The 13,335-nt window shown below is 36.6% G+C and overlaps 1 protein-coding gene across 2 annotated transcripts in view; it reads left to right on the top strand.

The window, feature by feature from the left end:
• The window catches only part of RPS6KA5 (ribosomal protein S6 kinase A5), a 37,865-nt gene that overhangs the window by 16,448 nt on the left and 8,082 nt on the right, over window positions 1-13,335 (top strand). For both annotated transcript variants that reach the window (XM_048485197.1, XM_048485196.1), the window contains 8 exons: window positions 466-549; window positions 2,855-2,958; window positions 3,978-4,128; window positions 4,735-4,896; window positions 8,774-8,899; window positions 9,632-9,765; window positions 10,636-10,729; window positions 11,254-11,424. In XM_048485197.1, the coding sequence (XP_048341154.1) occupies window positions 466-549; window positions 2,855-2,958; window positions 3,978-4,128; window positions 4,735-4,896; window positions 8,774-8,899; window positions 9,632-9,765; window positions 10,636-10,729; window positions 11,254-11,424 (1,026 nt within the window). The remainder of the gene's footprint in view (window positions 1-465; window positions 550-2,854; window positions 2,959-3,977; window positions 4,129-4,734; window positions 4,897-8,773; window positions 8,900-9,631; window positions 9,766-10,635; window positions 10,730-11,253; window positions 11,425-13,335) is intronic.

The raw sequence follows: 13,335 nt of genomic DNA, 5'->3' as shown, positions 1-13,335 counted from the left end.
ACACTAGAACACAGGTTTTCAAGGTTGTTTTTTTTAGCCACTCATACAACATTGGCCACTTTATATGTTCTCATAGTTACTTAATATGGGCCTGGGATATGACCTACCAAATGTGATGCATAAAGCAGGCTTGAAATTATGCAGGTTTTGTGGTAACATTTTGTCTGCAGAAAGATGGCCTCCTTTTCAACATTCACATAGAAAATCATTATAGTTTTGCTGCATTGTTGAGGATGCTAGTGTTGTCTTTTAAACGATGAATGATAAGCCTGCATTTGTAAGCTGCAAGGTACAGGTTTGTAAAACTGATGTTTTTTAAAAGAAGGTAATGAAGTGTTTACAAAGGCCATCTTGTACTGACCAGATGTACTGGAAACATTAGGTATGTTTTTCTCTTATGCTTGTTTCCTGTAACTCTGATACCAGTTTGTGCTTTGGCTATTGTTCTGGTTTTTTATTTTTCAGAATGAAAGAGCGTATTCCTTCTGTGGAACCATAGAATATATGGCTCCAGATATTGTCAAAGGAGGGGAGGCAGGACATGACAAGGTATGTTTTCTTTAGTTGCTTTTGTCACTGAACAATTTCTGATGAAAAAGAGGATATGAATTTGACATTTCTATGTGTCTTTCAGGGTTAAATTGAAGATATTGTGGGTGTGTTATGGTTAAAACAATAAATAAAAAGGGGTTCTCAAAACCTGATTAACTGGATAGATTTTTGTTAAAATGATCAATACTCTGATTAGCATAGTCTCAGTAGCACAGTTACAGTGCTATTCTGGGTAGCCAGCCATTTGACTGGTGCATTCTTGTGCTGGCCCTTGTGGTTCTTATGGATTATAAAGTCATATGGTGCCTTGCAATGGAACAGTGGGGACCACCCCCATCATTTCCGTGTTGACAATGGCCCTTGTGTAATACTGAGCTGTGCTGTGCAGGAGGTAAATGCCAGCATAACAGTCTCAAAGGCAGCTGCTAGCTCTATGAGTATAACTGTAAGCTGTTACTGTTGCAAGGAGACAAACTGCCCGTTGTTGTTTAGTATGATTTTATCAGAAGACAGGCCAATGGGGCCAAAATAAAATAGTAAAATTATTATACCAGCTAATCTTACTTTCAAAATAGTTAGCTGTCTTTAAAATGAAAAAAATAGAATTATCATATATAGTAGATTGTACTAAATAAATCCAAGTATTTCAGTGTCACTTGCTGTACCCACCCTTCCTACTAAAATCGACAACCAAGAGGAGAGGTATCATTTTCCCTCAGATTCTTTTTTGCTGCCGGCTGGAGAAGATGTACTCTTCTAGCTCTCTGTTACTTCACCAATTGATTCAGCAATTGTCATCCTTTTTTCTTTTCTTCAGTGGCCCAGTATTCCTTGTTTAAGAATTATGCCAGTTGTGGCAGCAAAATGAGTCAGACTGACAAACATTCCTTTTCCTTTTATGCCTTGGAGAGTCCCACAATGTAGGGTCTTGCCATTACTGCCAGCACTTCACTGATAAGGCTTTAAGTGGCAAGGCTTTCTGCCTCGAGGCAGCCGTTTGGGAAAAAGCCTGTAATGTCTCTGATACCCCAGCAGCAAAGTGATCGCACCTTGACACTATTTTGCTGGTTTCATCTTTAGACCCACCTTACCATTGGTCCCAATTGCAGGTTCCATCCTCCTTCCAAAGGAGTGCATTGGGACCTCCTCCCAAAAAGGCCAAGTTGAAGCATAAAACTTTTAAAGGAAATTGGTGTGCCACTGCATCTGATTGTTTTGATGCATGAGAGGTTACTGTTTTGACAGAAGATTCAGAAACAGAGTTAGCAGCAGTGTCAAGGCAAGGGTATAGTTTATCTCCCTGTCTCTTCGATCTTTATGCAGAACATATTGTAAGGAAGGCTGGGTTAAATCTAGATGGTGGAGTGAAAATTGGTAGAAGGAACATGGATCATGGAAAGACAAAATGACTGGGTTCTAGATCAAATCAAACCTGAACTATCCATAGGAGATGAAGTGACCAAACTGAGGCTGTTGTACTTTGGTCACCTTGTGATAAAATCCATCAGTGGAAAGACAGGAAAAATTGAAGGCAGCAGGAAAAAAGGAAAACTCAACATGAGTTAGATTGACTCAGTCAAGAAGCCATGGTCCTCCGTTTCGAAGACCTGAGTGACGCTGTTAACGATAGGGTCACCATAAGCCGGAAGCGACTTAATGGCAATTAACACACATGCACCACATAAGAGATTCCCAGATAACAAAAACATTGGATGGTCTTCCATTATTTAGATAAGTACTTCTGTTAATTTCTGTTTTATTAATTTAGCTAATTTCACAATTTGCCAAATCTTTTAAACTCATTCCTTGGTGGAAATTTTTTTGTCAACACGCCAATTTGTAGCTATGATCATTTTTTGCAGCTGCAGTTAATATATCAGCAATCATAGGATGTCTTAGTTTAGAAGTGACATTTTCTATATGACCTAGCAACTATATTTCTAGGTGCTGATATTTAATGGACATATCCACCACATTTGTAAATGATCTGCTATTATAAACTCACAGTCCTAGCACTGAGGCATCATATCATTAATCTTTCATTCAAGTTGAATACATGCACATACTTCAAAAAATTATTTTAAATGAGTACAAATTGTATTTGCAAAATGAGAATGAAAAATAGCTTTTTATTTATTACCTGAAAAAAGAAAAATGTTCTCTTTTACAATTTGCATCTAATTATACTTATCTGTTCTATATGCGTGTGTGTGTTTTAATTGGTTTTTTAATTTTTTTGGTAATTCCTTGAATGTTATTTAATGTCCTTTTCTAGTCTCATGATTTAAGTATTGCTTTATAGGCTGTTGATTGGTGGAGTCTGGGTGTTTTAATGTATGAATTATTAACCGGCGCATCACCATTTACAGTTGATGGAGAGAAAAACTCACAAACAGAGATATCTAGGTAAAGTATAGCTTTTCTACAAATTGTTTGGTAGTTTTTAAACTTTTATAACCTATTTGGATAAGCAAAAGATGTATGCTTGTAATAGATTAAATTTAGGTCACTCCCCATGGTTTTCAAACAGCTGTACAGATTAGGATACATTCCTACTTTGGAAATTGGTAAAGATATTATTTTCTTGGGTTGGACAATAGTGTCCTACACTATGTTCTCTTTAAGGTACACTATTATCTTAGTGTTGAATTAATTAAATCATTATTTTGATGCTTTGTATAAATGACTCTATATTTTTTCACATTAATTTCTTAATTTAAAAAATCTAAGTTATTCAGTTAACAGGCTCATTTGTACATTGAGTTTTTAATCCAATTTCATATTTTGCATGACACTAAATAAGGTTTTGGGGTAGTACCAATTTTGTGTTGTGCTTTATATTACTCATTTTATTAAATTTGCTAGTTGGCTCTTCCCAGTCAAAGGCCATCCTCAGAATGGCTTATGCACGTAATTAAAATATACAGTTATTCATGCACAGTTCAACATAATAAACCATAACGATCTCACATATCAAAATTGAATTAATTCTATAGCTGATGATGGAGACTGACAGATTTAACATTTTGATAGGCTGCTACAAGCACCCTACCAAAACAACACACACACTCATTTATAATTCAGTCTTTCAATTCAATTTTACCACAGTGGTGAGAGAAGTGAACAACTATTAGGTGACCAGCAAGTTGGCCAACACCATAGCTGCCTTAACCAAAGGCCTGGTGGAACTTTTATATCAGAAAGTTTAATGGATGGGTCATAGTTCAGTGGTAGAACAAGACCTCTGAGATTTCACTCTGACTGGCCATGATACTCCAAACAGCTGGATTAGATAGACTAATAACTCAGATAAGTTTTTTTTATAATCAGTTATAGCAGTTTTTTCATAGACACACAATTCAGTGGGGATTTCATTGGCTTTTTTTTATTCCCCCCATTTGTTAATTATTGTCCATATTCTTCAGGAGAATATTGAAAAGCGAGCCTCCTTATCCTCAAGAAATGAGTGTTCTAGCTAAAGATGTAATTCAGAGTCTTCTGATGAAAGATCCGAAGAAAAGACTGGGCTGTGGTTCAAGCGGCGCTGATGAAATCAAGCAGCATCCCTTCTTCCAGGTAGAAAAAGTCATATTGTCCATTTTAGTTTTCTGGGGTTTTTCTCTTTTGGAAACTTGTTTCTCCATAACTTTGAACTTTAATCTTGATGCACTTGAAATTATTTTGCACTTTAAAAAGAGTGAAACATACAAATTTTATAGGGAAGATTCCAGTTCTCCCTAAGTACAAGTAGAACAGGCTGGCTCTTGGGGAGGTATTTTATCCCAGTGGCAGCCTTAAAATGGCTCATGTGGTGCTGCTGTGCAGGGCATAATGCTTAAGTGGGAATGTGCGTGAGATAGTTAGGAAGCTGTCACTAGAAGGGGGAGGAATTAAAAGTTCTCATACTAATAGAGCATCTATGCACGGCAGTTGGGACCCTAATTGTTAGAAAGTTAGAAATGTACCCAAGAGTACATCTGCAAAGCAGAGATCGAAGCCGTTTGCTGCTATCTGTATTGTGTGTTCAAGAACTCAGTAGTTGCCAAAGTGGATAAATGAAGTGATAATGACTGTCAGGCTCCCCTAAACAATTTGTCTTACTAGCAGAAAACTAGTTGAACCTCAACTTGCAGTAAATGTTTCTTTTCCTACTGGCTTCTAAACTTTAATGTTTTGGTTTAGAAAATAAATTGGGATGACATGGCTGCTAAAAAAGTCCCAGCTCCATTCAAACCAGTAATTCGTGATGAGTTGGATGTTAGTAACTTTGCAGAGGAGTTTACAGAAATGGATCCAACATATTCCCCAGCAACCACTCCACAAGTTGCAGATAAGCTCTTCCAGGTAATGGCCGTATAATATTAATTTGTGGGTGTTTGTGTTGAGATTGTTGTAGAAATACAAAATATAATAACTGTAGGAATTTGAAAAGCAATTTAAATGGATGAAAATTGCAAGTATAAAAATTCTGTTAATATAAACAAATTAATGGATTGCAAATATTAATGGATTGTGATTTCTCACCATCTTGTCTTTACTTTTATGGATGTGCAGAGAACAGTTTCTGAATGTTGTGTCTTGGGGGATAAGACAGGGGATAAAGGTGAAGAATTGTTTGGGGTATATATATTCAGCTCAGCTGGGGGATGATGATTGGAAATGTTAAAGTGTGAAGCAGAGAGTTCAGGATGACCAAATCCAACAAACATAATTGAACACAATATGGTCATTGATTTGGAAGTGAATAACAGGTGCACAAAGTAGGGTAACTATGACATTTAAAACCAAGTTCTCTGTGGAATATCTTTCAGGGTTGCAGAGTGCAATCCTAAATGGCCCACAGGCTTCAATGGGCTTAGAAAAGCGTAACTCTGCTTGGAGTGCGCTAGTAATATTACAACTCTGTTGAGTCGATGTTGAAGGCCAGCATTTGGAGCATTGTAAACTCTACCATAAATTAGAGAAGAAGAAAAATTAGACAACATTTGTGTATCAGCTCTACAAATGTAGATTAAGAAGAACAATACTGAAAATTGTATTTGTAGGTAATAGCAAGATATTAGTGGGCTTTATTATGACCCATGTTAAAAGCTGTCTATAGGTTGCAGAGAAGATCTGAATCTCTGTGTAGTTTGGCCTTTTCAGTAAATGTAACCTCTATCTGTGGGTTCTGTGGGGCAGAACTTGGAAGGAGTTGCAAAGAACTAAATTTAAACAAAATGGTTTACTTCCTTAACAAATAACACTTAACATTAACAATTTACAGTCCTTTTAGGTTGCATTTCAAGTCCTTATATTTACAATCTACTGATAATGCCAAGTCCAATTCTTCCTGCTGGTGGTTGGCTTATGAAGACTTCAGAGGCTTGGTGAACGGGATCCAAGATGATGAAGGTTCCCAAAAGAACTCTCATCAACTACATACATAGCAAGCCCTGAAACAATAAATTCTAACATTTACAATATAGCAAAAATAAACAACTCCCTTCCCACTAGTTCCCAACAACTTTGCAGTTACCTTAAACAAGGTGTTAAGAGCTCATAAAGAATTAAATCAAGGTCTCAGCTTGGTAGCCTTGCTTCCTCCAACTTCACTAGTTTTTGCAGCCTTCTGCTGCTTTGAGCCTCCACCCCTTTCTGGGTCAACCCATTCTGAACATAGGGGTTACATAAACAGGTGTGCCAACATATCTGAATGAGGGAAAGTCAAAGGAGTAGCCTAAGTAAAAATGTATATTCCCAAAAGAGTAAATTGGTGACGGGTAGCAGAATTGCTGTGGCCGTGGAATAATTGAAGTTAAGAAAGTGTTGCAAACAGGCAAAGGTAAAATAAATAACAGAATTAGTCTTCATAAAGTGTTTTACATGTGCAGCTCAAAGTCTGCTAACAGGATGGGGAAATTCTGTAGAAACAAGAAAGGATAACCAAGAGAGGTATGAATTCCAGAATTCCTGAGCTGAAAATATACATGAGAATAGCTGTTGCACATTGTTACTATAATTTCTAAATCATTACACAAATCTGGGATTTTTCATTTTATGAAAAAAAAATCCAGTTTTTCACGTTTGGGTGCTTATCATCATCAGCAGGCATCCTATTTCTTTGATTCTCCAAATTTCATACCCAATGAGATTTTGAAAAAATCTAGGAACCATTCCCCACAACTCACACAGATTTAAACCTGTACTTATAATGTCCAGCCTGAAAACCAGCAATCACAGTCAAGATTTCCTCCTCAAATTCCAGATCCGAAATTATAACAATTTTTTTCTCAGTACACAGCCTAAATAACCAACCTTATTAGGGATAGTAGAATGTATACAGAGCAAGCGCAGCAGGCTGGAGCCAGAGGGCCTTTCCAAAATGATGCATAGACTCAACATCTCTCAGCCAACTCCCAGAAAGTTTGCTGTTCAAGCCACCTGGGATTGATGGTTGCTACTCCCACAAGTTCAGAGGATGTGTACTTCTAGACACCTTTTTCAGACAGGGGGACATTGCTGGAAGAGACCATGGCATTCTGTTTCTTCATGTAGACTTCTCATTATAAGAAACAAAATGGTGGAGCGTAGGACTTTGGTGAGCTCAGATAGTTCTGTCCCTATGATGACCCTTATAAGCTTTGTTCTAATTAATAGTTTTTTTAAAAATCTTGCATGTTGCTATTGTCATGTTGGAAGATGGTATATGAGCAGGAGGCTCATTTTCAAAGCTTGATCATAGGAATCCTTGATTTTTCATCTTCCACATGCCCTGATTTATGTAACTCACCCAACCATGACATACCCAGCTGTTCCAGTAGCACTACTCTGTGGAGGAGATGTTTAAACATGAAGTATAAAGTGTAATAGGGCAGAGATATGATTTTTTTTCAGTGATTTAGTTGAAGGAGTAATAGTGCAATCCTAAGCAGAGTTACTTCAGTGTAAGCTCATTGATTTCAGACTGGAGTAACTCTGTTTAGGATTGCACTTTAAGTGTAAGAATACTGAGATACATAATATTGGGGTCAGTAATTTATTGTTGCTTCATTAGTACTTTCAAAGTGCACTCAGAATGTTTCTGAGCCTTTTAGAACTAGAATTTGTGTTGGTATAAATATAATTTCAGAGTTTTAATTTGGAGCTAATTGGTGTAACTTACAGCATGACTTTGTGCTTTTTTATTTTGAATAAAGTTCCATTGTATTGTCGAAGGCTTTTTTATTTTGAATCCAGTTCCATTGTGTGCATAGGATTGCATTCTTAACAATTTTTATTATGAACAAAATAAAAACTATCTTATGTTTCCTGAAAAATTACATAAGTATATCTTAGTTCAATTATATTGTTGGACATAAATAGTTCTACAGTTTTCTAAAAGTCTAACCCATTTTATTTCAACTATTGGAAAGTGAGTTCCTAAAACTAAAATGGAGTTCTCTTAGACACCCTTAAAAGCATGTTTTACTTCAGTAATTAAACATAGTTTAATGTAATAACAGAATAAACATGATCATCCTGTTCGGTTTCAGGGTATCTTTAGGGGTCCAAAGTTATGGACCCTCAAAGGTGTAGCCCCCATCTTCTATTAGCTCCCATTGGAAACAATGGGGGACACCCCCTTTGGGAGTCCATACGTTTGGACCTTCTGAACCAAACATCACCAAACCTGGGTGGTATCATCAGGAAAGTCTCCCAACAAATCCCTGAAATGTTGGTGCTGCTAGCCTAAAATCTGCGCCCGTACAGGTAAAAAAATAAATACATTTAAAATTAAAAAAACACAAACGGGGTGGAGCTTTGGACATGTAATGGGGGGTTGAACCCAAGGAAACCCCCCTTACCTACGTCCTTGGAAGTTAGCCAGTTTGAAGTATGAACCTTTGTCACCAATGAAAAAGAATTGAAACAGTGAGTCAATTTTTAGCAGTTTTAACAATATTTTAATTGGGATTTTTTGTTCTTCTTTAGATCAGAAGGTGGTATAACTTCTTGCAGATGAGCTTTCTTTGCTGTCCTTGATACAAAGTTATATTTACTCAATAAATATGATGATTTGTGCCCAACTTCAGGCTGACAAAGCAAGAAAATAATGCAGAAAAAATATATATAACTGCCCTTTGGGGATGGGGCGGTATAAAAGTCCAATCAATCAATCAATCAATCAATAATTGAAATTATGACTAAAATTTGATTTCTGTCCTTTTTAGTTTATTTATCTTATTTCCTTGATCTTCAGGGGTATTCCTTTGTTGCACCTTCTATCTTGTTCAAACGCAATGCAGCCACCATGGATCCCATTCAGTTATTGATGGAAATTGACCGACCAGGAATTACAAGTATTGCCAGAAGTGCTATGATGAAGGTAATATTAAGAGTTGATCTAGTTGCTTAACGTTAAATGATTTTCTGCTTACAGTAACTTGAATCCAAATCTGCTAACGGAGATACCTAGTATTCATGCAATGGTAATGGTAGCAGTGTCTTATTCTGGTGCACCCCCTTCCATGCTCTATTTCATGTCTTTTTTTGAGGGCTTTTCAATCCTCAGAATCTAAACCAGAATATTTTAGTTGATAGATAATTCAGAAATGTAAAGGTGTGCATGAAGACTCCATAAATGTAAAAGTGAAAATTTATTGGAAAATGTGAAATGAAGTGTTTAATAGCCTTTCAAATTGTTAATAGTTTTCAGTGCTTTCTTGTAGTGATGAAAAAAAATTCAAATTCTTGGGTTCCAGAAATTAATAATATGAATTTTAGTAGCTATTAATCAAGCCCCTGTTTCTCTTTCTGCCATATATTGGTTTCCATCATCTGTACATTGTTTTCTGAACATTAAGATACATTTTAATTGAAGATGTTAAACTATTATTTAAATTAAATAAACTTATTATACATTGTCATTTGTTCAGCCTGTTTACATTAACTGTTTTTCATGCAGAAAAATATATTGTATCAGAAAACCTCAAACAATGGTATACTGTCGTATAGCACACAATATTATTAGAATAATAATTCTAAAGTAAATTTATTCTTTCTCAGTGGATTTTGTTGTTTAAATATTACTAAATATAGCTAGTTTTTTTTCCCCCAGGATTCTCCATTTTATCTCCATTATGAACTGGATCTCAAAGAAAAACCACTGGGAGAAGGAAGCTTTTCCATTTGTCGAAAATGCTTACACAAGAAAACTAACCAAGAATATGCAGTAAAAATAATTAGTAAAAGGTATAGATACAGTAAAGATGCTTTATTTTCTCATTACTCAGTTCTCAGTACATATGTTGTTCTAAATTTTTGAATCAAATGCAGTGGGGCTAATGGATGCATATTTATTTTCTTTATATCTGTCTATCCAGTACATTATAATCCTGCCCTTCCTCTGGCGGACTCAGGGTATACATGGTTTTCCCTTCCCTCTTTTATCTTCATAACATCCATGTGGGGTAGATTAGGCTGGGAGAGAGTGACTGGCCCACAATGAACTTCATGGTGAGCAGGATTTTAAACTGGATCTTCCACATTCTACACCACATTGGCATTGTGAATGGGTTGGGAGAAAGGAAGAATTACTTGGCAGTGAAGGGAGAAGTGATTCTCTGCCCCATACTTTTTTTTTGTATGAGGCATACATTCTTGAGGCTGCCTTTGAGGCTACAAGGGTATTATGAACTAAGACTTGGTGTCAAAGTTGGCAAAATTATTTTCTACAAAAATCGGAAATATAGTAGACTGTTTAGAGAGTGCCCTTATCTTTTTACCTGCCCATTGCTACCCTGAGGCTCATAGATTTTTTTAAAAGGAAAAAAATTCTGAAATATTCACCAGACCCCACAAAATGCTGTTAATTGTGACAGGAGCCATATAGTGACAAGTTTAGTTGTTAATATTACTAGGTTAAGACAAACAGGCTCATTTCTTTTGGACACTCAGTGTTCTTTGATGCAGCTGATACAGTTGGTCCTCACAATTGTTTCTCTTCAAGAAAACTCTGATAATAGTTTAAACCATGAATGAAGAAGATAAAAGGAAATTGTTAACACTTTTAACAGGTTGCTCCGTTAAATTGATACACAGGCTTGCTTTTTAATTTTCCAGGCTTGAAGCCATTATCCAGAGAGAAATAACAGCTTTAAAACTATGTGAAGGACATCCCAATGTTGTGAAGCTGCATGAAATTTATCATGATCAGGTATTTGCAGTATTGTAATATAATGCACTCAAACAGAGAAAAATATATTTTGCATACTACTCGACAGATACACACCAAATTAATTTCCCAGGGAGATAAAGTAGGTAGACCCCATGTGATTGAATATATACATTTTCAAGAGAGAGAGCCTTTCAGTTCTTGTACCAAATCTTTTTTTAAAATTAAAAACACTATTTACATTAATTAAATAGAACAATAGAAGCATCCTACTGGATCAGGCCAGTAGTCCATGTAGTCCAGCATCCTGTCTTTCACAGTGGCAAACCAGTTACCCTGGAGGACTAACAGGACACAGAGGCTAAGGCCTTCCCATGAAGGTGCTGGCATTCAGAGGTTTACTCCTTACTTCCTCTGAATTTGGAGGTTTCCTTTAGTCATCATGGCTAGTAGCTGCTGAGAGACCTATCCTCCATGAATCTATACAGCTGATTTTTTATGCTCATTCCTCTTTTGTTTACAGTACTTTACTAAAAATGCTTGCATATGTATGTATTGTTTTCTAGCTCCACACATTTCTAGTAATGGAACTTCTAAAAGGAGGTGAATTACTTGAACGCATCCGGAAAAAAACCCTCTTCAGTGAAACTGAGGCCAGTTATATCATGCGCAGACTTGTATCAGCCGTGAGCCATATGCATGATGTAGGAGTAGTCCACAGAGATCTAAAACCTGAGGTATGGTATGTTTTAGCTTGTTACAATTTCAAAATTGCCTGGTAATCATTAACACTGCATATCCTCTTTAGAGTAAAGTTTATACTGACTATTGTTGGTTGTTGATGAAATCAAGCATCTATCCTTTGACTTATGTAATAGTTTTAGTGATAATTCTATCTTTAGTAATTCTCTGTGGACCCATTAAATTGGTGAACCTTGAATTAGGCTTGTAATTGGCCCCTTGTTTTGTTATTACTGAGTAAAAATTGTCACTTTGCCACTACTACTGATGGTTGCCTTCATTACACTGCCCTTTGGTTCTTGGGTTATACAGATGATTATTGTGCTAAACTATCCCCCAACACTTCCTGACAGTTGTTCTTTTTTGTTATAGTTGTTTTATGATTGGTGAGTTGGATGATCATTATTTATTTGGCTTTTTATTGCATGAGGCCATTAAAACTGATAACTGAGATCTGAGGATGGATTGTTGCAGTTTCTACCATTCATCTTTGCAGCATTATTTCACTGTTCCCTAGAGCTGTTTTGAGTGTTTTCTGGGAACACATCTCTCCTCCCATTAAATTTGTCATCTTTCATTATTCAGTTCAGTTCATTACTGCAAATAAGGCCATTACATATAAGCCATGCTATAAGTGCATAAAGATAAAACAAAAAGGGAACTGAGCATGGGTTACCAAAACTGCTGGGATTGTCCAGGATGAGGAACAAACTCTGCCTGATGTTATAATTCATTATATTTGCGGGTCTAAGGCCTCTTCTACACATGCAGAATCATGCACTTTCAATTCACTTTCAGTGCACTTTGAAGCTGGATTTTATTGTGCGGAATAGCAAAATCCACTTGCAAACAGTTGTGAAAGTGGGTGCTGTGTGGTTTCCGGGCTGTATGGCCGTGTTCTAGCCCAGAAACCACACAGCACCCAAGTGATTCCGGCCGTGAAAGCCTTCGACAATACAGCCTTCGACAATACAGTTGTGAAAGTGGATTGAAAGAGCATTATTCTGCATGTGCAGAAGGGGCCTAAGACTGTACAAATAAATTGATTGATCAACTGAAACTCTGGCCCATTCCGCACATGCAGAATAATGCACTTTCAATCTACTTTCAATGCACTTTGCAGCTGCACGGAATAGCAAAATCCACTTGCAACAATTGTGAAAGTGGATTGAAAGTGAATTATTCTTCAAGTGCGGAAGGGACCTCTGCCATCTCAAAGGGATGACAATAGTTGGATAGGTGATTGCAGCATTTAAAAATAATGTTGTTTACCAGAGGAGGAGGGACAGAACAGCTGCTGGATGAGGGGACTTTTAATAATATAAAAAGCAGTTGTCCTGACAGATTGTATTAAGGTACCATTCTTTAAAAAGGTATTTAATTTTCTAACAACTGGTGCATGGTGAACCATCAGTAAGACTTGTGATGAGGGGATCCATTTTACACTGGAAGAAGGAAATAATCCTTCAGGTAACTTGTGATTGTGTGTGTGTGTGTGTGTGAAGAGTTGCCCTTGTCAGTTTGTGATCCAGCTGTGAGCGGTTGTGCCTATAAGCCATCCCAATGGTGTAAACATCTTCTTTATCTCAACATTGAACATTTAAGATTTTTCTTTAAAGTTCATAGAGCCACTGGATTATTTTTAAAAAGCTGTTAATATGTAATCATTTATTGATGTTTGTCTTTCCTTTTCATTCTTCCTTTCCTTCCTTTGTTCCATGTTTGGTGATGAGACTGTAAATTTGGTACCAGATGTATATAATACAGATGTTGTCTGTGCACATAAAGTATAGCTATTTGCAGGTCTTTTAAAAGGGAGCTGAGGATTATTTGGTGGTTTTATTGTATATTTTACATTTGAATTTGTAGGCCATCTTGCGCCATGGGGAAAAGCAGGATATAAATAT

Source organism: Sphaerodactylus townsendi, linkage group LG02 (assembly GCF_021028975.2).
Source record: "Sphaerodactylus townsendi isolate TG3544 linkage group LG02, MPM_Stown_v2.3, whole genome shotgun sequence".
Classification (NCBI taxonomy): Eukaryota; Metazoa; Chordata; class Lepidosauria; order Squamata; family Sphaerodactylidae; genus Sphaerodactylus; species Sphaerodactylus townsendi.
The sequence above is the reverse complement of the archived record's forward strand: the minus strand, read 5'-3'. Positions and strand labels throughout refer to the sequence as shown.